Source organism: Struthio camelus, chromosome 3 (assembly GCF_040807025.1).
Source record: "Struthio camelus isolate bStrCam1 chromosome 3, bStrCam1.hap1, whole genome shotgun sequence".
Lineage (NCBI taxonomy): Eukaryota > Metazoa > Chordata > Aves > Struthioniformes > Struthionidae > Struthio > Struthio camelus.
Genome location: NC_090944.1, coordinates 43,216,404 through 43,241,883, shown reverse-complemented (window position 1 = coordinate 43,241,883; position 25,480 = coordinate 43,216,404). Strand labels below are relative to the sequence as shown.

The following is a 25,480-nucleotide window of genomic DNA, read 5'->3' as shown; positions in this document are numbered from 1 at the left end:
ATTATAGCGTTTTTTTCCCAGTGATGGAATTACAGATTTTGTCTCACATAGGGATTGTGGATGGCAGCTACTTCCAAATTATATCATTTTAAAGTCTGATTTTAGATTAAAATTTCTTGATCTCCTGATCATTTTTTCTTCTATCTTATTAGATATTCATTGAGGTCCTGAAGCAGACACACTGTGTTATCTGTAAAAAGCTGTAGTTTTTTATGCATTAGGTTTGTATTACCAGTTAAGTAATACAAGCTAGTATAAGATGTACATAAGAAAAATACCTTGCTCTATATTTTTTATTTCAGAAAATATACTGCTATTATATATGTATATAATGCAAAGAGTCGCAATGAATTAAATATGTTATGTCTGTTTTTTTTTTTTTCCTTTTGTGATATATGAGATAGGATATACAATGAAGGAAATTATAATAGTTCTAAAAGCGGTGGAAGTTAATGTTATGGAAATATTGGTTACTGGTATTGTCATACAACAATTTTTCTGCTTCACTGGAAGCTTGTAGGGGAACCATACATTTCTGTGCATCATAAGTGAAATCAGTGACTTCTGTGCCTGACTTAGCTTAGTCTGTGTCCAGGCATGAAGTTCCATGACTTAAGGAAGTAAATGTGGTTTGAAGTCTGTTCTATCTCACCACTCCTAAGCAAAATGTGCATTTCCTCTCTTGCCTTCTCCCCAGCATTTTAACTCACTAGCCTCTATTTTAATGCTATAATACCACCACATGTTATAGTCGTGATCCCGTACCTTGACAAGTCCACGAGAGGTTGGTCATTGATTTTGGTGGACACAGGATCAGGATGATCAACACTATCTCTACACTGTAGGTGTATGTGCAACCTCACTTGCTTGAGCAGCCTTCCGTCAAGATTACTTGCTTGAGTAAAGCTGTGCGCATACTTAAGCCTTTGCAGAACGAGAGTTTTAAGGCTTGTGCCTTTAATGGGACAAACTGCCATCATTACCAGGGCGTTCTGTTCCTAGAAGTCTGATCTGCATCCATATTGCAGCTATATTATTTTTCCAGTGGTTCATTCGCTTGCAGAAGAAGAATTTTAATAAGGCTGAGTAACAGTTACCTGTCTGATTATCACAATAAGATTTTTATCATCTGAATATTTTGCTGTACTTCAGATTAACTTAATACTCAGTCGTGTGACCATGGTTTGATCTTGATCCTGCAGCCAGTTTCACATGGGTGAAGCCTGGTCCATGGATGTTTATGAGGCTCTGTATGAGTATGAAAAGCTCATAAGCCAGAGAAATCTCTTATCACCCGAATAGCATTCATCCAGAAGATGTTTGATGACATTGGATCCAAATCTGTTTTTTTTTACTCGGGCAAAGTTCCTTTTGGGATTTCAATGGGAGAAACATTTAGTGCTTTATTTCAATAAGCCGCAGGATGAGAACAAATGCATTTAAACTGCAGCAATGAAGATTCAGGCTAGGCGTCAGGAATACCCTTACGATGGTAGAGGAAGTGAGTCATTGGAGTAGATCCTAGGGGAAGGCGGTGGACTTTCCGACAGTGGAGGTCTTTAAGAATGATTTGAGCAAACATGTCAGGAATGACATGGGATGGCTGATCTTGTCTTGGTCATGGGATGAACTAGGGGACTTCTAAGGTCCTCTGCATCACTCTCGTTCTACAAGGCTACGAATGCATGGACGAAAGGATACATTAATTATATATCGATGTACTGTTCTTTCTAACTGCCAAGATTCACATTTGAATTTTCATAACATGGATTAAAATCCTTTAAAATGTTAAAGACTTTTCCTCACAGTCAGTTTTTCAGTTTATCTGGAATCCGGTCATTTGGATATCAACAAGTTGGGCTGCTGCTGTCCTACAGCAGTTAAAGCCTAAAGTCTCTGCTGCAACAGGTCAATTTACTTGCAAGGTTGGTGGCGCTATTTTTTCCATGTACTGAATTTTTTTTAAAGCATGCTCAGGTCAGTTGTCTCTGCCTTTGCATTAAATTTGTCCTGAGCCATTGCTACTGAAACAATATTTTATAATGATATTCTTAGTACCTAGATGTATTTTACTATTAACACCTGTTGCATGATTTTGATACTAAGTAACTACCTTGCTTTTTCTAGCAATGTGATTATAGTAAACAGAATGATGAATAAACTGTGCATGAAGCTTAATGTTCTAATCTCACTGCCTGTGTATGGACAGTAGGAAAAATAACATTTGCTCCAGTACTAGCGTATCTGTTATATCAGTATTACAAAGCCATATTATCCTATGGTTGGAAACAACAGTAAATTTAAAAGCAAAAAGAATGCCTATGCAATTTATTTTATTTTCAATTATTTTGAGCTCAACCTGACTTATTGTAATTGTACAGTGTTTTATCACAAGTACACATTCTAGCATTTGTTTCTTTATCTGCTCTTTAAATTATGTTGAAAAACAAAGCAACCAATCATATCTGAGATTTGGTGGAGATCTTCCATGAAGCAGAGAAGATCTGACTATTAAAAAATGCCTGCAAAACAGTCTAAAGTAGTTAAGGAAAGTATGGCTGAATCTAATCTTACTTTGTAGACCCATCAGTAATATATAATACACCTACCATGCACTGACAGTGAGTCAGTAAAATACTGCATGAATAAGCATGACAATTTTACAAAGAGAATATCATTATAAAATATTTATGAAACGTCTTTGTGCAATGAACCTTGTACATGGAGGCTTTTGTCCATCGTGGGAAGCTAAAAAAATAATAATCAACATTTTCTGTACATATGCATGATGCTGCAAAATAGCGTATGTAAACTATTTCTTTCTGTACTGTTCAGTTACTCCTGTCATCAGCTCCTACAAGTTTTATTTGCAGTCATTTGTTCAGATCACTGGTGCCCTCTTTGCTGTTTTCTATAAATTCTGTGAATAAATGTCCATAAATATACTTTGATGTTGTCTTTTCGTAATTAACCATTGTGTTGTATGGAACCATACTGGCATTTTATGTTAAAATGCCACTACTAGTATGGGTACACCTGCTGCAAAGGGAACATGGAAAGAGGTTTACACCTTGGAAATTGTACAGCAATTTGGTGTAAACAGGTAGAATCTTGCTTTTGTGATTTTTTGCATCGGCTCAAATATTTTAGCAAATTGCAACCATTACTAAGTATTAACCCCTTAATTCCTGAGCTCTTTGCAGCCATAAGCAAAGTATGTCACTTTAGTGGCTTCTAGGAACGAAGGGGTGGAGCTCTCAGTATTTTGAAATAAAATGATACATCAATATATCATTATTGCCAATATACATTTTACATGTATATTCATATCTGAACCCCAACAGAAATTGTTTTACTGAACATTAAATCCTCAATCATTCTCTGTATCCGTAAAAGTATTTTTCTCTGCCAAGTTTCTAGATTCAGTGAAACGTAATTGATAAGAAATATGACTACGCAGAGACTATCTTAAAAAGCTGATTTCTTTGCTGTCAAATTCTTTGCTGTCTAATTAAGAAGAGTACTGTGTCCTCAATGTTCTAAATGATCTCATGGTGTTGTAAGCAGGTTGTGATTTGGCATGCTTGTATGAATTGCACCCAGCATGTACAAAAATTCCTTTAATTGTTATGTGAAACGTTTGCATATGTGGTGATTATCTGTGAACTCATTGTACATGTATCCAAATGTGTTTTCTATTGTGCTTGATTTTGCTGGCCATTCTTGAATGTCTTGGCAACTCAAGAAACATATGTTCTGTGCTGTCCTCTGTAATGCGTATACTCTTTGATGTTTTGTCATATTTCATCAGCTTTTATTTTACTCTTTTCCAACAACATATTTGTATATTTGTTGGAAACAAATTTATGCAAAGACAATTGTAGTAAGCTTTGCTCAACATTATTTTATTTATTCATTTGCCAAAGCTTGTTCAAACTTTTAAACATCTACCCGGTATAAATCTTTTGCAGTTAATCCACCGTCAGACTTGAATTTTACAATTATAGATGAACATAATGTTCAAATGTCATGGAAAAGGCCACCTGATGCAATAGTGGGTTACAGGATAACGGTGGTCCCTACAAATGGTGAGCTCTATAAAATTCTGTTACAGTATTAAATCTTTTAAAAACATGTTTATTTTTACTTGTATCTAAGTTAGGTGTTTGAGCAGATGTTAACATCTTTCTCAGCTTTCTTATGGAGTGTGTGTAGCAGCAAAGGGCATACAGGAGGAAACTGTGGTTGTTTCAGGAAAAGAGTTTTTCTTATCAGCTTTTGCTCTTTGGAGCTGCAAGTAGTTTTGGATGCATTTCCATTGGAAGGAACAAGAAGAAGGTAGAATCATCACTTTGCTCCTCTTCTGTGCTCTTTCCTTAAAATTAGGAAATTATATTGTATTTCCTTTGAGTACTTTTCCCAAGGGAAATATTGCATATTAGGTAATGAAGCAGTGATGTCACATGCCTTCTGATAATGGTTATGTTAGACACCCATTATTCCATTACCCTTAGAGAAATAATCAGTGTAGTAGTGATACTGGATCAGAATTGGACCATGATTTGTATTAGGATAGTGCGTTTTGTATGTGCATTTTGGGTTTCAATTTCCTGGAATTTATTGAACATTTAATTCACTAATTTTGTTCATTATTGAAAACAAGTTTAGTTTTAAGTTTAATGTTTCAAAATTCATATTTTAGTGAGGAGGAAAGCATATCATTCTAAAGTTGTCATTGAGTATTTAGATAGATCGTTTTCTGTTGCTTTTTTCTGTGATTATGAGAAACTTGTCATTTATATTACTGGACTGAAACACTGCACTAACTTTTTTACATGTTTATTGTAGATGGACCTACTAAAGAATTTACTCTTTCACCTAGTACTACCCAAACTGTCCTATCAGATCTTATACCTGATATAGAGTACGTTGTATCAATAGCTTCATATGATGAGAGAGAGGAGAGTCTACCTGTTTTTGGTCAACTGACAAGTAAGTACGTGCAATAAGTTAGAAAGCCAAATAACACAACTAAGCAGTCATTCATAGAACTTAGCTTTGTTCCGGTTTCCTGACAAAATTTTGATATGTACCTAAGCGCTGATCAAATAAATGCAAAATCAGCTTTTTTTTTTTTTTTTTCCATTAAGCATAATTCCTGGTAGGAGCAAAGATAATTTATGGGAGATAAGAGGAGACTAGCAACCCATACAGAATTCTTTGCAGGAGGCCACTGGTTTTCTTGAACAAAACCTACTTTGTATGAACTGCCTCTGCTAAAGTCTAAAGAAAGGCTATAGTTGATCTCAGTAAAAAATTAATCAGCTCAGATTTCTGTGCAGAAAAAATTTAATTACTTTATCAGATGATATAATGCGACACAATATATAGGTATAATAAAATATGATATTGAAATTTGTGTGGTTCATATTTAATAATTGTAATTTAATCACAGTAGACTATCTTCAATAATACGTTTTGTTTCTGACTTTGTCTCAGACTTCTCAAACAGGAAAATTAATTATGATGAGTTTCCGTATGTGTTAGAGAGGGGTAATATTGATAGTACATCCAGGGACATTGTAATTCATTTTCAGGAAAATACTTAGAGATACATAAGCGCAGAGAATTTATTTTTAATTATTCCTTTTTCTTTATTTTGTATTGCCTTGAGTATTATGTTGTTAAATCTACAAGTATAGATGATGTAGTCATAACTTGCATTTATGTATTCACATTCTGAGGCTTGTCAGGTTTGTTTGCCTAATTCTTTGTACATTTTTCATCTTTGATGTTAATACATTTAATCTATAGTCTCATTTTCTCCATTAATCCTGTCTGTATTGTGCTTTGTACAGTTCAGACAGGTGGTCCAGGAATACCAGAGGAAAAGAAGGTTGAGACTCAGTTACAAAGTAAGATATTTTGTCTTTCACCTCACCTGACGTTTTAGATTTAATTGAGGGCTAGCTCCAAACCCCACAAAGTTCAACTCTGTCCCTGTGTTACTGAGCAATAAAATTCTATTAACTTTTAAACTTATCTAGGCTTAAGAAAACTTGAGAAGAGACTGGAATGGAAGGAATTTGTAGCTGCATTGTAGGAATGAGGTGCAAAGCTGGTAATGAAGCTTTGCAACCCCATGCAACCCCGTGAATGTCTCTGTCCTATTAACAACAGGCATTGCACTGCAGATACAAAGCACTGCAGAAGAACCCGTGCAGCTATTATGGGGCGATAAAGATGGACAGAAGAAGTGATCGCAAAATCAAGTGTTCCCATAACATCAAACTTTCACAAAATTATGTATATGAGTTGTCATCTGCTGTGGGATAACAGTTCTCATGGAATATATTAAGAGGTGTTTCAAAATTGGCTTCCTGGGTGATAGTTCTCTTTTCGTATTGGCAGCTAAAAGGCCTCTATGGGTATTTACCTAGGTGAACAGTGCTTCACCAAGTAAGATATTTCAGAAAAGAATACCAGTCTATTCAGTGTCTGTTTGTTCTGTTTTTTACTTACTAAGTTTCTGTCAGACATATCTCATAGACTTGTAAGCAGGCAATTGCTCATCTGCTAACATACATATATTTTTTTTGTGTTCCAGGATGTTCCATAAGTGCAGTGACAGATTTAGTTTTCCTGGTAGATGGTTCTTGGAGTGTAGGAAGAAATAACTTCAGATATATTGTGGACTTCATGGTTGCCCTTGTATCAGCTTTTGACATTGGGGAGGAAAAGACAAGAGTTGGAGTTGTTCAGTACAGTTCAGATACAAGAACAGAGTTCAACTTAAATCAGTATTTCAGAAGAAGTGATCTTATTGATGCAATTAAAAGGATACCTTACAAAGGTGGCAATACAATGACAGGTACAAATTTCTCACATTCGTGTTTATGCAGCATTTCATCTTATACTTGAAATTTGATTTAAAACCTGTTTATTTCATACCTAAAAACACATCTTGTGTTGTTGTTTTTAGGTGAAGCTATTGATTACCTAGTTAAAAACACCTTTACTGAGTCTGCTGGAGCAAGAAAAGGCTTTCCCAAAGTAGCAATTGTCATTACGGATGGAAAAGCTCAAGATGAAGTTGAAATCCCTGCAAGAGAGCTTCGCAACATAGGAGTTGAAGTTTTTTCTTTAGGTACGTTGAGATTTATTTAATGCTTGAAGTATTAGCATTCCTGTAGCAGTAAGTTACACATTTTGCAGATTGAGGATTTTCAGGTTTGCTTATACCACTCTTTCCATGTGTATGCCTTAAAGTGGGCCCTTTGCACTCTTCTGTGTGGAATATACCAGTTGTGTTAAATTGATAGTAATTTTGCAGCTCTTACATGGAGGATAAGAAGGAACTGGCAGACACAGTTTGACACTTGGCATTATTGAACATACCACACTAGTCCCTAGGTTGAAGGTGTAGTATATGAACTCTTTGCATTAACTTTTGTTTTTTAGTTTGGTTATTGACAATGACAGAACTGAATTCAACTCAACTTTACCGCAGGGTATTCTGATACTTTAAGAATACAATCACGAATGTCTGTGTTTTATGGCCACTTAAAACAATGCTGTTTACTGCAACTTTTAGGAATTAAAGCAGCAGATGCAAAAGAACTCAAGCTAATCGCATCTCAGCCTTCCCTGAAGCATGTTTTCAATGTGGCTAATTTTGATGGAATTACGGATATACAGAATGAAATTATCTTGCAAGTGTGCTCTGGTGTTGACGAACAGCTTGGTGAATTGGTTAGTGGAGAAGAAGGTGAGATACTTTATGCAAATGTATTTATTGACTTCAGCTTATTCAGACGCATGCATTCTTTTTTCTATTTCCGAAGTTCAATCAGTCGCCGAATTTAGCCAGTGTAGAAATCCAGTTTCAGCATTGCACATTTAAGTGTGGGAGGACAGAATGTGTGACATCATTGAGTAGATGTGGAATAGCTCCCTTATTCCACAGTTCCTAGGGCAACACAGTAATTTTCAGTTATCAGGGTCTAATACTGACAATTTGGGCATAGGCTTCACTTCTAGGGAAAAGTATACCAAAAAGAAAAATCTATTTATTTAGTGAAGGGACAGAAGATGTTAAGAATCAAGAGTGAAAAGTGGAGAATGCTGAGAAAACACAGCTGCCAAGCATGTATCTTGCAGCTTTCTGTCCCTGAAAGACTCTAAGTAACTAGTTCTTCCTTGCCCAAAACAGCAGCGGGGATAACTTCATTGTCATAGTGCTCTGCCCAGTTCTCTACTTCTCCACAATGTCTGCCATGTTACTGTGGGTGTAGCTTTCACTTCTGCTTGAAACAGTACTAGCGCAAGGCAGCTTTTCCCCTGGAACGTCTGTGACACTCTGTGGGGGGAACATATGCACTATTTATATTTCTGATATCTCCCTGCTGCCTGACCATTTGGACTCTTCTGTAATTCAGTTGTGTTTACTTATGCTAAAAATATCTGTGATTTTTAATAAAGAGAAAATAATTAAGTAAATTTATTTCTGAAAATTTTTCAGAAATAAAAAAGTGGAAGAAAATCTTTATAATTGCATTTAATATTTTGATTTCTTTCAGTGGTGGAGCCTCCTTCAAATCTAGTGGCTGCTCAGATATCCTCAAAATCTGTTAGAATCACTTGGGATCCATCTTCAAGCCAAGTAACTGGCTATAGGGTGCAGTTCATTCCAATGATAGCTGGTGGAAAACAACATGCGCTGAATGTGGGGCCTCAGACTACTGCTCTGAATGTAAAAGATCTTTCTCCAGACACAGAGTATCAAATCAATGTTTATGCAATGAAAGGACTGACCCCCAGTGAGCCAATAACTATAATGGAAAAAACACAACAAGTAAAAGTTCAAGTAGGTGAGTTAGCAACTGCTATATTATTTTCATACAGCAGCTTTTTCCTGTTTAAACCTCTGACACTTCCTTTAATATCGTGCCTTTACTGATTCTAAGGAACAACTTTACGTAGAGTGGTTTATTTACTTTATAAGTAAGTGGCTATTATTCAGGAACTGCAGGTGCAGTTGAAATGCCTTTGCTGTTGCGTACCTGTTTACAGCGGTGATTCTTTTTCTTTACAGAATGCTCACGTGGTGTGGATGTAAAAGCTGATGTTGTGTTTTTAGTGGATGGCTCCTACAGCATTGGTATCGCCAATTTTGTTAAAGTAAGAGCCTTTTTGGAAGTGTTAGTTAAAAGCTTTGAGATATCACCTCGCAAAGTACAGATAAGTCTTGTCCAGTACAGCAGAGATCCCCATATGGAGTTTTCTTTGAACAGATTCAACAGAGTGGAAGATATAATTCAGGCTATTAACACCTTCCCCTACAGAGGTGGATCTACCAACACAGGCAAAGCGATGACATATGTGAGGGAGAAAGTATTTGTTACCAGCAAAGGATCAAGACCAAATGTGCCAAGAGTCATGATTCTTATTACTGATGGAAAATCATCAGATGCTTTTAAAGAACCTGCAGTAAAGCTGAGAGATGCAGATGTAGAAATATTTGCAGTCGGTGTGAAGGATGCAGTGCGTACAGAGTTAGAGGCAATTGCTTCACCTCCTGCTGAAACCCATGTTTACACAGTGGAAGATTTTGATGCTTTCCAAAGAATATCATTTGAACTCACACAGTCTGTCTGCCTACGGATTGAACAGGAACTGGCTGCTATAAGGAAAAAATGTAAGTAACAACTATTACTTAGGGAAATGCAAAAGACGCAGAGAAAATAATTTGAACAAGGTTTTATTGTTATAGTTACATACAACAGTTGATGCTGATGAAATCGACCATGTATAAATGATAATTTTAATAGCTGGGGATCGGGTTCTCATTTTCAGTCATACTGAAAGCAATGGGGGAAGATTAGTGGAGAAATGGAGACGAAAACAATTACTGGAGAAGTATTTTTCTTTCCTCCCCTTTTAGGTGTCTAGGAAATTATTAGTGTATGTCAATCTGGAGTGACCTCAGTGGATGTGCTCTGCTTTACACTGCTGTAAAGGAGATTCAGTTATATCTTCATGAGTCAAGTGGTTACTTACTAGGGCCATTCTCCTTTAGCTGTCCAAAATGAGGTAGCTAGTCTAAGCTTGTCTTTTAGAATTTTAGAGGCAATGGAGTAAAGCTGCCACCTTGAAAGGGTAATTTGATTAATTTTTAGGGTGAAATGAAGGGCCCTCTGAAACTGGCCATCTGTCCTCATCAACTGTATAGATGGGCTTAGACAAGACAATTTTAGACGGCTAATGTGAGGTGAGATTAATCTCATCCTAACTGTAAAGTCTGAAATGAATTAGCACATGAAAGTCTTCAAAAGCTTCCAAATATAGTGGAGCTCAGTTACTGTCTAATATTTAAGGGATGTGTAGATGACTAGCTTTTGGTCAGCTAAAATTACTTATGATTAGTTGCACCCTCAGTGCCCGTACTTGCATTTAGTAGAACACTAACACTGAATAGCCCCAGCATTGAAACCCCCACTCTCTTTAAAAATAAGCCTTTTGTTTCAGGATAGCTTTGAGGAACAAACCAGCAAAGCAGCCTTTGTTTTAGAGGGCTCAAGCAGTCTTAACATCCCCACTGTTAGGCTGACTAGGCCAACCAAAACAAGCCTGGGATGTCAGGTTTGTGTTTGTGCCTCATGTCAAGTTCCTTGTTTCTCCTTCTAAATCCATTCCTGAAAAAATACTGGGATTCACTTTGTGCTATTCCTAATTTAGCTCTGCAAAAAACCAAGGATTCTGGGTTCCCACTGAGAGCATAATGTTATTGCTGTTCATGGGACATACAAAAGAGAGGAACCAACTTGATTATCAGTTTCTAAATTAAGTAAGTTTTCAGATCTGAAAAGAGCAAATTTTTTTTAGATGATCTGCTCTCATTTGATCTAGAAATTACTGAGTTGGTGCTTCTACTCATTGTTATATGATCTGAGACAACCTAGATATGATCTTCATGAAATTTGATAGCTATAAGCAAGTATGGAAAACAACTATTGTGGCACGTACAACAAAATATCTATTCATTCAGAATAAATCAAGTAATTGAGGGATGTTTTTGGCTTATTTTAGAGATTTTGTGTTAAAAAATATTCTAGCAAGTATGCCTCATCTGTGCATTTTTATTTCCATACAGCTTACATACCTGCAAAGAATATGGTATTTTCTGATGTAACATCTGACAGTTTCAAAGTGAGCTGGTCTCCAGCTGGATCTGAAGTTTTGTCTTATCTCATTAAATATAAAGTAGCTGTCGGTGGAGATGAATTCATTGTTTCCGTACCAGCTTCAAGTAGTAGCTCAGTTCTCACCAACTTACTACCTGAGACTACTTATGCAGTCAGTGTGATTGCTGAATATGAAGATGGTGATGGCCCTCCCTTGGATGGAGAGGAAACCACTTTAGAAGGTACACTTTCCATTACTCACAGACACAAAAAAATCATGCGTTTAAGGAAGAATTTCCTTAGTTGAGAGAATATGTGCACGCGGAACAACCAGCTGGTGTGGAGAAGCTGTACTGGTATGGGGGATGAGAATAAACATCACTGGCTTTGAATATGTTTAGTAAAGATACAAAATTCCAATAATAGGCCAACATTAAATTGTTAAGATTGGATTTTATTTTCCGTAAAAGTCAGCTGAATGCCGTATTTCTCTGCAGTAGCCTCTTTTCTAATGAAGTGTGGCACTGTAAATAATAAATTCATTGGCATGTATTAATATACACTTAATAATTATGAGTATCACACAGGGAATCCATGTTGACTTTAATACATTTAAAATCAAGCATGTAACTATATAGTTTGCTGTATCTACATCTGTAACTTACATTAATAGAAATTCTGTTTTTATATCCCATAGCCTTATAGGAGGCTTAGTTTTTAGTCAGCTTTTTCTCATCAGGACTTCATGGGTCAGACTCCTATAACTCTTACTGATTCAAAACTTTCAGTGACGCCAGTTGGAGTTTATGTGAGCAATGCCTATAAGTTTAGGCATGGTAGCAGGACTCTTTCTTGGAAGAGTTGCCAAGATGCACTTCCACTAATTTAAAGGAGAAGGGTCTCAGTAAATTTGATTTTCTATTTCAGTAGTTGGATACTCGGTCCAGTCTAATCCATGCTTTTTTTATTATCAATGCGTTCTTTTTCATTAGTCTATGCTGTCATTTTTGACTTTTGGTGATGTAAATGATTCCAGGGAAGCAAAAGAAATAGCGTGGAAATTTGTTAATTGGTCTTTCCTCTTAGGATTGATAAAAATACACATTTATAAAACAGCTTAGTTTGGATGGTAAGTTTGGGAGATAACGGTTTTGCTGGTGGTGTGCATATTTCCATGACTGCAGCAGTCAGAATGTTTTTGCCACACATAACTTTCCCTAAGGAAAACAGATGAGTTATTGGCTGATAGAATATGTGACTTGTAAATGTAAGGGACAGGAGAAGGAGCAGCTTTAATAACAATAAACAGTATTCCTATATTGTAACTGCTGCACATTAAATAATTGTAGGCATCTTGATCCGATGAAATCCAAATGTGTCTGAGAAGACCAACTTCTTCTAAAATCATGTAGATGTCGGCATCTCTCCATGCAGATCTGGCTAACAATTTGGGTTACTTCTTGGCAACTAATGTTGGCTTTAGGTTTTTAAAGAGTTTTAAAAGTAGCATTGTGATTGTGATCAGTGGAAAACAAAGTTATTTTCTTTAAAACTGGGATTATTAATTGCTCCACTCTTAATAGGTCCGTGACTGAACACCAAAGAACAATATTTCTAGCATATGATATTCCAATTTAATTATACTCTGTGTAGATAGGAACTATGAAAACCAAAAGCTTTTTTGCCTAAAAGATAATTCGCTTATTTCAAGGCAATTTTTAATACCTTTGATTTTGATGTATGGGGGAGGAGTTAAATCCTGCTTTGGTGTCCCCATTGAGTTCATTATGAAATGGCCTGAGCTGTAGCCATATTTTTTGTAAAGGAGCAGGCTAGGTTAAAAGGTACACCATGTTTTTTTCTTGCCCGCTAGGATAACAAGCTATTACTTGCCTTTAAGGTGGAGACTTTATTCAGAATTCTTTTTTTAAACTCATATTGCAGTGAATGTATTCTGGTTGGGAAAATTTAACTTAAAGAAATGAAATTACTTTGGAAGGTTTTTTCCTGTTGCGTTTACCTTAGTTGTTTCTTTAAAGTTGGAGGGTTGCCTGTGTGCAGTCAGATGCATCTGACAACTGTTTATAAATGGAGATGATGCAAAAGCAAATGGCCACAACGTGAAACCTCTAAGATTTCCTGTGTTCAGATGTTTCCTCACAGTGTGCCCAGATGTCCCTTATACAGTTCAGTTCTACTGTTGCTGTTAAACAATATCAGACTATCTGAGTTGCAGAAGTGGTTGTATAAACTGGGATTAATGTACTTTTGGGGACAACTTTGCTACACTGCTGCTTGTAACTCTGGCTCTAAATGTTCAGAAATGTCTAATGGTTTGACTTTACCTTAAAAACAGTGGGAGGGCACTATGATTTGCACCCCATGTCTGGTAACCAAACCCACAGAAGGTATATATTGTTGTCCATCCAAAATCTGACACTGCAGAAGTGCAAGTCACTTTTTATAACGTTAAGCTGTGGTTTTGGCGATAGGATGAATTAATAGAATGGTTAGAGTGGTTTCACTTCAGATACTGCTTGATTGAAGGCAAATATTTACAAATTATGTATGTGTATCTTTTGTAGTTAAAGGTGCTCCTCGAAACTTAAAGATAACAGATGAAACTACTGATAGCTTTATAGTTAGCTGGACTCCAGCCCCAGGGAACGTTCTGCGGTACAGGCTTGTATATCGACCGCTTACCGGAGGAGAAAGGAGACAAGTGACTGTTTCATCAAATGAAAGATCAACTACTCTACAGAACTTGATTCCAGATACAAGATATGAAGTGTCTGTGATTCCTGAGTATCAGTCTGGGCCTGGGAATTCGCTGAATGGATATGCAAAAACTGATGAAGGTACACGATCAATGCCATGAATGTAGTACGCTTGAGAAGAGCTCCCTTCATGTTGACATATTCGTACTGAAAAGAGAATAACCCCTATAGAGAGTCTCTTTTTGGCCTTACGCGTTATCGCAGCTGAACAGGGATTTACAAAATTAGTCAAGCCTAATTGAGAGGTAGCCTGGATAAAGAATCTACCATTTTGTTTAATTAATTGTCCTCATGGTTCTTCATATTGTCCCTGTAATATATTATGTTTCTTTTAGCGAGTTCAGGCCCAGTTTCCACTTTATTCTGAGTGAGAAGCAAGGAAAGAATTACACATTTAATTTACTAAAGTTATCACTCTAGTTTTGGCTTTTGCTTAGATAGAAAACATGTGGTCTAATACGGTGTTATACCATCAAAGGAAACTAATAACCAAGGTTATTCCTTTAAAAAGTATAATACCACGGTACAAGTCACTGTAAGATGCTCAGGGCATGGAGCATATTTTATTCACTGTTTGCATTTCATCATGGGTAATTGTGACCTGTTTTTGACTGGGGACCGTTATAATACAAATCATAAAAAACAAGATATGCACAAAATCGGCCTTAAGGTTCAAAACTTCAAGGTTTCTCTGTGATACGAAAGATAGTATGTCTGAGTGGAACTTAAGAGATTTCCCAGCACTGCTGAGGCTTCTCATCAAGAACTGAATACGAAGTATTACTGAAGAATTTAATTTCTTTCTTTTACTCTGTTGTATGTTTGATGTCATGATATACAGATACAGTCTTAAAATTCCAAAGCCGTCCAATACAGGATGTGCATGGACATTTGTAGAACTGCATAGCTTTTCTTTGTCTGCCTTTTTAAGTCTATTTTTTTTTTAATATTCATCTAATTACATTGTATATGCGTACATATACCCCTGTCTGTTTACCCAGATAACAGATATTACTTTTAAACCCTAACAAACAGCTATTTAACCTATTTAACCACTTGCTACTACAAACAGAGGGAAAGTGGTCTTCAAGATGTGAATCTTAAACATTTGCTAAACTAGCCAATTAAGTTGAAAAATCTCATCCTTCATAGGGTCACGCCTTATTAAAAGAGAAAGGAAATCTGTCGAGTGCAGAGACGTTACGAATGTTCTGACCATTGGTGAAACTTCATTCAGATTTTATATGTTATTAGCAACCAGAGAAACTATCATCAGAAAGAACTCTACGGAAAGCCATACTTTGTTGATTTTCCTATATTTTAGTCACTGATGGTCTTTGATTTGATTCTGCAGCCAGTGACTTCAGCATGGAACTTGGCATGTTATTCAGGTGTTAGTATCAAGGTGTTCCAGGACTGAGCCTGTAGTTTTAATAGGAAAAAAAAAGAACAGAATGACTTTGTTGGACATGTGGGCCTAAGAACGAGGGGGGAAGGAACTGTACAATCCTAAATACAGTAAAATTATACTATACTAGTGCTAGTCTGGGCTATTCAGGAATTATTTTTTCTGCATTAAGTCCTATGTTGTGGTAATTTAAAAAATAAACCACTTCATAAAATGCTTAGAAGCACTAATTTACCCTGCTCCAGAGAGGACTTTTTAAGAAGCTGATCTCAGGTGATACGAGGAAAAAACTTAATGCTATCAAGTTATTTTGTTTTGATCTGAGTGGTTAACATGAGAAGTGTTTCTTCTTTATCCAGAAGGGGTCATGCCAATGAAATCAGTAAAGCCTGGCACATTTTTTTTTTAATAAGGAGCGCTTGTAGGAGCAGAAAATATGCAATAAAAATTGCTAGCTATTTTAAGCCTAACTCCTGCTCCTAGGAATAGCAACAGTAAATGAAGTTCTTTTTTTTTCTCTCCTACTGGCTGCATAGTCAAATTAAAAGCAGGATGCACGTCCCTTAATTAAATGCCTTGGCTCAATCCTTGCAGTCCTTATTGGCACTCCAATGCAGTCCTTATTGCAGTCCAATGGCAAAACCATTGTTGACACAACTGGCAGTAAAAACTGCTGGATATTGCCCTAGACTTTTATGTGCTTTTCCCAGCAGCAGATAAGAGTTTGATGTATTTATTTTTAAACAAAATGAAATAGCTTTAGAATATTCAAAATACATTACAGAGAAGTTATTTAGTTTTTTCAGAATTTGAGTTCCTCACAGAAGCCTTTTCAAAAATTCCACAGAAAAGGTCTGACAAGATGCTATTTCTGTTACAATACTAATAATTAAAAACCAAGAAATGAAGCTTACCTCAACTTTTTTTCAACATCTTTTGACATGGGCAGTCCGAGGAAATCCGAGAAATCTGAGAGTTTCTGATGCTACAACATCAACAATGAAGCTGTCTTGGAGTGCTGCTCCTGGCAAAGTGCAGCAGTACTTTATAACCTATACACCAGTCGCAGGAGGGGAAACTAAGGAAGTGACTGTGAAAGGTGACACTACCTCTAAAGTGCTGAGAGGCTTAGACCAAGGCACTAGGTATGCGTTGACTGTGTCTGCCTTGTATGCCTCTGGAGCAGGAGATGCCCTTTCCGGAGAGGGAGAAACACTTGAAGGTAATTATTTCTTGTTTCTGTACAATCATTCATTCATTTGGTCACTGTTTAGGTGCCTTAAAGTGTACTATCTTCCTTCTTGAGAATTCTGTAAAAATAAATGTGTGAATGAAAAGTAGGCACAAAGACATTCTCCTGCTTTATAGGGATTTTCCAAAGTTAATGTCCACCACAGAAAAGACTGGGGTCCTCCACTGGCTGTGAAGGAGAATCTAGGCCTCTTGAGAAAGGGTATTATCACAAGCACCAACCTAACGTGACTGTACTTCCACAGCAGCCTCTATGAAACATTCTTTCTTGCAACTTTCAATTTCTGAGTAGTTTTAGTGGCAGACTGCTCTTAATGTAACAGAGTTCGTTAATGGAGTTAAAACACCTTGTCTATTTTGAAACCTACAGGGTTTCTACGGTACTGAAACTGAAAGGTGTTCAGGGACTGTTTTTGTATTAGAGAAGCAACATCTGGACTAGGCATAGGAGTAATGAAACATATCCTGCTTTTGAATAACAAGAGTAAGAATGTGGAACTGAACATTAACAGAACGCTGGCAAGAGCGTAAGTAGGCACCAGAGATTTTCTTATAAGGACGGGAAGCTGCTGTCATTCTGCCGTCAAGTGGGGAATTTCCCAGACTTCCACGTTGTTGTTCTCTGTGAACATTCTCATTGTCATCTGTTAATTGTCAGAGGATAGAAAAAGCTGCCTGTTAGGCCATGAAAGGAAGAGTGACTGCGCTGACCAGGTATGTATTGCTAATGTCTGATGTTCCAGCTTTGTAGGCACAGTGCTTGGAAACATCTTGCAAATGAATTATGTGGAAATAAAACTCCTCCATTGGCACTAATAGAGTTATAGTACAGATATACTTGGTTCTTAGTTCATCCATGAGTTTAACTTTTTGTTAAAAAAAACAACAAACAGAAAAACCCTTCTAAATAGAAAATTTTAGAAAGTCAATATGGTCTTTATGGATTGCATTCATCCCACTAAAATGTAGGCATCTATACACCTGTTACATCTGTAACACCTCAAGGAGGTGGTTAGTCCAATCTGAGATCTTATTTTTCCTTTGAAGGATCATATCTCTGTCCATTGACTATAGCAGGAGCAACTGAGAGTTAAGCACCAAAAAGCCCTCACCTAAGTCTCAGACCACAGGCCAGCTGACTCGCTTTCTGTGACAGCTGCACCCTGTATAAATGTGTGAGGCAATGTCAGGCAGCTCTCAATTCATACTGAAAGCGCCCTAACTCCCTAGCTTTCAGTTCCAGTAGATGCTGTCCGAGCCTTTTTCACTCTTTATGTTGAATCTGAGCCTCCAGGAATGCAAAAGTTTTGCTCTCAGAACAACAGCAGGCAAGATGGAGACTCAGGCCTTGCATGAGACTAGACAGATTTGAGACCCAGACCTTGCTTCTTGAAATCTATATACATTTTGCATTAGACTGCCGTTAGGAAAAAGAGGCCTACTAGTAGGTACCAGAAGCATAAGCCTTCTTCCCTGCTCTCAAACCAAATGCCCTAGCTATTAGTCCAGAGGCTGTCTCTCTCTTGCTTGCTTGTTTCCTGGCTGCAAAGCTAAACAGACTAAATCCCAGCTGGACAGAGGAGCCTGACATCCCCTTTTTGTGCTGGTCTCCTGAAAACATTATTCTCTGTATTAAAACTCTCTATTAAATTTTTCTTGACTAGATTAAATATTAACAAGAGTAGATACGGATGTCAGTCATTGCTTGATGATCAAAGGTAAAGAACAGAATACAAATGTCAATTTGCATAATAGCAGAGGCCTAAACCATACCCTATCATGGTGTTTCTTCATAAACACTCATCTCGTATTTCAGTAACAATCATATCTGCAGTTTCATATGATAATACAAATACTTGAATTAGACCAAGACGTTTTGGGCATGTCCATAGATGTTTTAAAAAATTGTCTAACTGATGGTAGGAAAGAATATATATTAAAATACATGTAGGGCAATATTTCACTGTATGGCCTCCTCATTGGAGGATAAGGAGACAAAACCTGTGAGGAAGAGCAGAAAATTAAGAATAAAAGGACTGTAGTTTTGGAACTGAAAGATAACATTCAGAATTCAAAGCTAAGAATAGAAGTTGAGTTGAAAAAAGAAGTCATGTTGCCTGTGAGGCTAAGATGAATATGGTGGTGAATCTGAGACTCAGCTGACAAGTTATACCAGTCATTGAAGTGAAAACTTGACTAGCCATGAGCTGAAATAACTTGTCTGACTGGTGCTGGGAATGGGACAGATCTTTACTCCTGGAGAAATAAACTTATCAACAGTAATGACAAAAAAGCTATGAAAGGAAGCATAAAAAAGTGTTTAATAATTCAGATAGTTTTTGCATGAACCATAGCTTCTGGGAAACAAAATAGTAGGGTGAATTTTTTTCATTGCCAAAAGCACTGAAGCACTGAGTAGTTAAGCATTTTCCTGTATGAGGAATCCCAGTGAGGCTTACTTGATGTCTTCACCATATGAATTCTCACCAAACCTCTTCAGTCAGTTGTGCCATGGTTGCTGGCTACTTCAGTTCCTCATCATATCAAGAGCTAGGATAGAGTTTGCCTTTCAAACTTGGACGGCTATTAGTTTTTGGAATCGATACGTAGTCTAAGAGAAATCAGTTTGGGCGTAGTGAACATTTCAGCACTAACAGAAGAGTGAGAAAAGAGACAGTAGCCTCTCCAGTGATTGTACAGTCGAGTGGCGGGAGATGAAAAATCCCAACTCTCAAACGTGTATGGAATTTTACAGAATCATCAAGTGGTCCCCTGTGAATAAGGGTATAGACAAACATTCTTACTGCCTTCAGTAAAGATTTATTTTGCACTGGATGTAGTAAGAGAGCTCACAGGGTGAGTTACTGTATCTTGGTTGCAGAGGTGGCAGCCTTCAGCAGAGAGAGAACAACTAACCCCTAGGGCCAGTAATTTATTAAACTGCTCTAACGTGATCTGCCAGAAAACGTCTGCCCAGGCTTTCAGTGCAGGTCTTTCAGTTATGTATGTTGTCTCCAAAATATTTTGGAGCAGTTACTAATTGCTCTTTGGAGTTCCTCCTCTTCCTTCCCTTTGCAGCACACAGTAGTTCTGTAGCGTTTTCAGATGGCTTGCCGATTTCAGGATACTCAGGAAAATCAGTCTGCACAAAAACAACAATCACTCTGTATAGTTGCTGTCCTTTACCAGCTAGGTACTCTCTGCTTCTCTTTTTATTTTTCTTGTATGATAAGTCAATGCTTGCCTTACTGTTTATCCTCATAAAACAGAGGGGGCAAATTTTTCCCCAAGGAACTCTGGATAATCTCTTCTATAAAATGTTTGCATAACTATCTGGTCCAGCCCAAAGATAACACATGCCAGAGGATCAGAATTTTATGAGTTATTCACAGACAGCACAATATAGAAAATTTAGCAAATGAGTAATTAGAAATTGAGAGTGCTGTTGCATACTGTACAGGTAGTTGTTATGCGGAGAGAATGGGTTTATATCTTCTTTGTCTTTGGGGAGTAGGAAAAGGAAACGATGTTCTTGCCTCCCTGTTGGAGGAAGAAACTAGTGTGCTTTACTTCTCCAGTAATCTAGATTTTAGGAAATTTATAGTGCTCTAATCTTTTGTAGAGCTTCTTTCAGCCACTAACTGACTTCGTCTGCAGTTTTGAAGTACCATCCAGAGGTGAAAGTTCTGGAGCTTTATATTTCATACTGCGTTAAACATAACTGCACACTCAAAATATGAGCTGTAGAAAACTCCCTGCTTTTATCGTCTTGCTTTCAAAAGTGCATGGTGATCCATCACTAGGCAGTTTTGGTTGGAGCCCTTCTCTAAAGGTGCCGTAGACAACTTTTCCTCAGACAGAGTTTGTTGGCTTTGATTTCTCTCAGCTCACACAAAGACATAGAAAGTGCTGAAGTAAATGAAATCAATGCAGACTGTCATTCACCATTTGACCAAACAAGGCTTGTGGCAACCGGGGGAGCTAAACAAATCAGCTCTGATCGTTATTTCTGATGGCATTAGATAAAGATTGAGGAACAAGAAACATGTACAGAAATGCCTCGAGGAAAACTCTTCTCTCTTACCCCAAACATCACAAACAACCCATTTGGCTTTCAGTTTTTTTGTCACATGATCTTATCCAAATCATCATGTAGCAGAAGTAAAATACAAGGATAGAGATGGTAAGGTCAGGAGCGGAAAGGCAACAGAGGGCTAGCCGTTTGCAAGAGCTACTGTGTTTCTAATCTGTTTTCTCCTCGGAGAGGCAGCAGTAAGAGCAAGTCTGGCCCGAATTTCATTTTCTGCCCGAAGGCATGTTCTCAGATGAAAAGAACATACTGTACGCTAGCTGCTAAGTAGATTAACTTTTATAATTTGCAGTTATGTTAAAGAAAAACAAATTCATTGTGAGATCAGTCAATCTACACAGAAATGTTTAGTCATTGTATATCATTTGGTCTGTAAACTTTGAAAGCTGTAGGTCTATTTTCTGAGTGTCCTTTTGCTGGCAGATATATATTTTCAGAACAGCCTTATTTCAATTACTGGCTCTGAGGTCACCTGCATTAGAACGCTAAAGCAGGGGAGTTCGTTACCATTTTAAACATGAATTTCAGAGAAATTCAGCAAAAAAAAGCCTTTTTTTCTCGGAACAAGATACAGTGGTCAGTTTCCCGTCTTGCTTGTACTGAGAAATTTTGAAGCATTTCCACCGGTATCAGTAAAGTTCCTGGGCTGGAGTGTAAGTAGGCACAGCTCTTTTGGAATAAATGAACCTGCTGATCTACGTTAGCAGAGATGTCATCCCATTTCATTTCTTACCTTTGCGCATTTTAGTATAAACGACAATGGTGTAGTTTACAGTATTCATGAGAGAAATTTCAGAGGGAATTATGTCATAGTCCTTTTGCCTTTAGAAAGAGAATCTTTATGTTTGAGTGATATGGGCCCCAACCTGCCATCCTATTTGACAACGAGTGGCTATTTATGCTGGGAGAATTGGGCTGTACTAAAACAATGTATTAGAGGAAAAAGTTGTCATGGACTGAGTCACTTTTTAGTTCCAAGTTATTTTCTGTTGTGTGCATTTTTTAGAGCTTAAGTTTGAGGATTTTGTGTGTGTGTATATTGGAGGGGGGGGGGGGCAAGCAGTCCCTTTTTTTGGCTAGAAAATGACTACTAGTTCTGTGGTAAATAAATGATTTCTTTTTGCTGTTTCTATAGCAACATAAGAATGCTTTAGAAAAGAATGACCTCCTACAGGCAGAACAGTACAAGGTCAAGTGACATTTTCTTACAATGAGGTTTTTAGCATATCATAGGAGCTTTACGTAATGTTCAAACTGCATAGTGCTTCTTCCGTCCAGACTGAAACAAGGCCTCAGTGTTTTCAGGAGATTTCCTACTGTTTCATGCATTTTTAAAATGATACATTCCAAAATTTTTGAGTATGACATTTGAAAGTAACCTTTGAGAATCTTTGGAATATTATCTTAGTTTTATGTAGGAAATGAAATATTTTCCAGAAAAAAAAATCAACCTGGAGGAAGATTGAATGAATAACAAAAATATGTGATGATTAACTAATTAACTGTGGAACAGATAGATAAGATATTAATGGGGTTGAATATGACCTCTTGTTGGATTTATCTTAGAGCAGGGACTCTCTGACCAAACACTCTCTGTCTTGGAATCAGAACTCTCCCGGTTGTCATCGTCTCACTTTTTGCCATTCCCAAAAGCATAAGAGCAAGAAACCTGTTCCAACAGGGTCAAGTGAGCATACACTTTGGGCAACAAGCCCTTCAGGAAACTGGACTGTTCTCTACACCACTTCCACATCCTCTCTAGCACAGAAAGTGTGACTGAAGGGCTGTTACTCCAGGAGTACTCAGCTGCTTTGCAGCCCTGCAGAGAGGGTATCAGCTGACCGAAGTGGTTGCCTCCTCTGATGCTAAGGAGAGTTTGACCACTGCAGACAATGCTGAAGCGATTCTGCCACCAGTCTCTTCTGATGAGCACACTTGGATCCTCCTCTGTGGTGATCTAGTCTGCTGACTTAATGGAGATATTCCTGATCCAGCTGTAAACAAGACAAAACTCAGGCCATAACATTTTGGTATCTTCAAGATACAAACCCTCCCTTCAAGAGAGGACTTATTTATTTAGTTGATTCTGACCTTTTAAGATACTGGCTTAGATCAATGCTGTGTTTAACCTGAATGAAATATGGCTCTGCGTGACGTTTACAGCTGCAAATTAATCTTGAAAGCTGATTTAAGAGCATATACAGAAAATTGTTTAAACTTTGGGCCCAAACTGAATGTACAGTGAAGTAAGCTGGAGTTATGTAAATGTTTCTGAGGGAAGAAGCTATTTGAATAAGGCCTTTTGATTTTTATGAATGTCAACATTTTAATTATAGCTGATTCACGGCCTTGTGTTCGGTGGCAACAGTGATTGCTGGAGGGCTATGGGAAGTGAGCCAAGTGAGCACGGGAAAACTACTTTAATATGATATTGTGTCTCTGGCATGCTATAATGGAAAAACTTAATATGGAAACAAGACACTTGCGAAGGTCCAGAACTGGGTGTAAGAGCACCTGTCTGAAAGTTACTAAATTGATTTTTTGAGAGTGTGTCTGCACTGAGTGATGGTAGAGATATACAAGTTATTGTAAACAGATTGAAATTCGGAGCTAAAGATTACGCAAGAGAATCTGATAGCCTGAAAGAGGTGACTGTCTTGCTTGCCTAGGCAGTATTTGACTTGTCTGTGCAAGAGCTTTGTTTCGTTATGTGCATACTCACCAAGGCTTATGGCTATGCTTACACCAGTTGGTTTGGTACTTCAGAGCATCACAGAACTGATGCCTAATTACCGGATAATTTTCAAAAAACATCTGCTTCCTCACATGCTGATGACGTGGGGGCTATTTGAAGTGAATGGGCATACTTTAGCTTCCATTCCAAGTCAGAAAAAACAGGATTCTTTTGAAGGTTAACCACTTACCAGCCAGACAGCCGCTACTTTTCTTTCTTACAGTGGGCATTGTCTTTCCACTTTCCGTATCCATCCTGTTTAAATAAGCAGGCAAGAAGCAGACGCGCAACAAGCATTTCTGAACATGTGCACGGAGGAACAGAATACCTATTACAGTAGTAGATATTCTGGGATACATAAGCAAAGTAACTAGGTACTTGCAAATTTTCAATTTAAATCCAAAGGAAAAATATCTCCTAGGTTTAATGATATGCTTGCTAGTCACTGCATTATACCGGTATTATTTTGGAGCTTAAATACATTTTTGACTCTGAGTGTAGAAGCTTAGATGATACTTGGTGGAATTCTAATAGTTAAGGAATTATAGTTTGTCTGCATCTTCAACACACCTGTCTCCTAATGTAAAAACACTTGTGTGAGGTTCTGGTGAAACACAAAAAAGCTGTCAGTGAACTTCCACCTCACACATGAGATGCAAATCAAGTTAGTGTGTTATGTTAAATAAATGTTCTCTGTTGCAGTATAACATATAAAAAGTCTAATTTCCCTTAGTAGGTAAGTTGTCTTGTCAGCAGTTTCCAACTATTTGAAGTCAAAAGTTTCCGTTTAGTTCTAGTGGTTTGGTAGGAATCCCAGTCCGTTTTCCCTCTCTTACCTTGCCTTATACAAAGATATATTTAGTTTCAAAGTATATTTTTTTCAAAACTACCGTATTACAATAACTGGTGTACGTTACAGTCCATTCCGAACAAATTACTTCCCTCTGTTTTTTAATGACATCAGTAATGACTTAATCAATAATGATTTTAAATACGCAGTTATTTTTGCAGTGTTTCCAACACATATCATTAGCTGTAGTGTCCAAGGACAGACTTGCAAAAAATTGCGCTGTGGTAGCAGATAGTTTAAAGCTGAAATCATGTTGTGGCAGAGCCATGTTTTAAAGTAGCCAAAATAAAGTGACTTGTATATTTATATTACATTAAAATATGGAAAGAAAGGTTTTTATTGTGAGACATCTGTGCATTCTATCAAGTTAGGTTTTCCATATTTTTTCCATTTGAATTGCCCTGATTTTTTTTTTATTATATGAAAATGCCAAGATTTGGGAGTAGAAGCTTAAGAGTAGACAGAAAAATTGGGGTAATTTACTTTTGAAGATAAATCCTTTTTCAGGCTTCCAGGAAAATTGGTCTTTGGAGTTAAGATTTTGCCCTGGCTTTCATTTAATGCAGTCACCGAATTCAATTAGACTGCATGAAGAGTGAGCTGAATTGGGCCTTTTCGTTATAGCCTTTTCACTCTATGTAACTGCTCTTTTTGTAAAATTATAAATAATTCAACTTTACCAAAAGCCTTATATCTGACAATCTTTTTTTGAAAAGAAGATGCCATAAATTGTGCTAATTTATATTATCAGGGTAGAAATCAGTATGAAGAGTAAACTTGTAAGAGCTGATGTAAAAGTTCCAGAAAAACACCATGAGACATCGCAGGATTATGGATTGGATGGAGTTAAAAAAATGAACACAACACAAAGCAATTATGTTATGTGCTCTATTAGCTATATTTGATAGGGTCAGCTAGATGATTAAAGTGGTACCCTCTGATTCTGTAATCTGTGAATGTGATGAATCTTTGTTTTATTGACATTGCTGTTGCAATGGGTTGATTCTAATTTCTATTCATCATTAAGTCAAGTGAGATTCACTGTCTCAGAGTTAATGAGGTTGTGCTGGCAACGGGATCATTTCAAAATGAAGCCTCTATATAGGTAGCCCTGATCATTCCAGTGGATTATATATGAAAGTGTTGTAGATTTGAGGTGGAGCTGAAAGACGAATATGAAAACTGGA

The 25,480-nt window shown here is 37.2% G+C and overlaps 1 protein-coding gene across 5 annotated transcripts in view; it reads left to right on the top strand.

The window, feature by feature from the left end:
• The window catches only part of COL12A1 (collagen type XII alpha 1 chain), a 106,284-nt gene that overhangs the window by 7,493 nt on the left and 73,311 nt on the right, over positions 1-25,480 (top strand). For 3 of the 5 annotated variants that reach the window (XM_068937562.1, XM_068937564.1, XM_068937565.1), the window contains exons 3-13: positions 3,972-4,088; positions 4,849-4,992; positions 5,859-5,915; positions 6,608-6,871; positions 6,983-7,147; positions 7,595-7,768; positions 8,580-8,870; positions 9,095-9,697; positions 11,153-11,425; positions 13,769-14,041; positions 16,318-16,590. In XM_068937562.1, coding sequence (XP_068793663.1) covers positions 3,972-4,088; positions 4,849-4,992; positions 5,859-5,915; positions 6,608-6,871; positions 6,983-7,147; positions 7,595-7,768; positions 8,580-8,870; positions 9,095-9,697; positions 11,153-11,425; positions 13,769-14,041; positions 16,318-16,590 — 2,634 coding nt within the window. Of the gene's footprint in view, positions 1-1,857; positions 1,926-3,971; positions 4,089-4,848; positions 4,993-5,858; positions 5,916-6,607; positions 6,872-6,982; positions 7,148-7,594; positions 7,769-8,579; positions 8,871-9,094; positions 9,698-11,152; positions 11,426-13,768; positions 14,042-16,317; positions 16,591-25,480 lie in introns of those variants that run through there. The other 2 variants (XM_068937563.1, XM_068937566.1) reach the window with 2 other exon arrangements.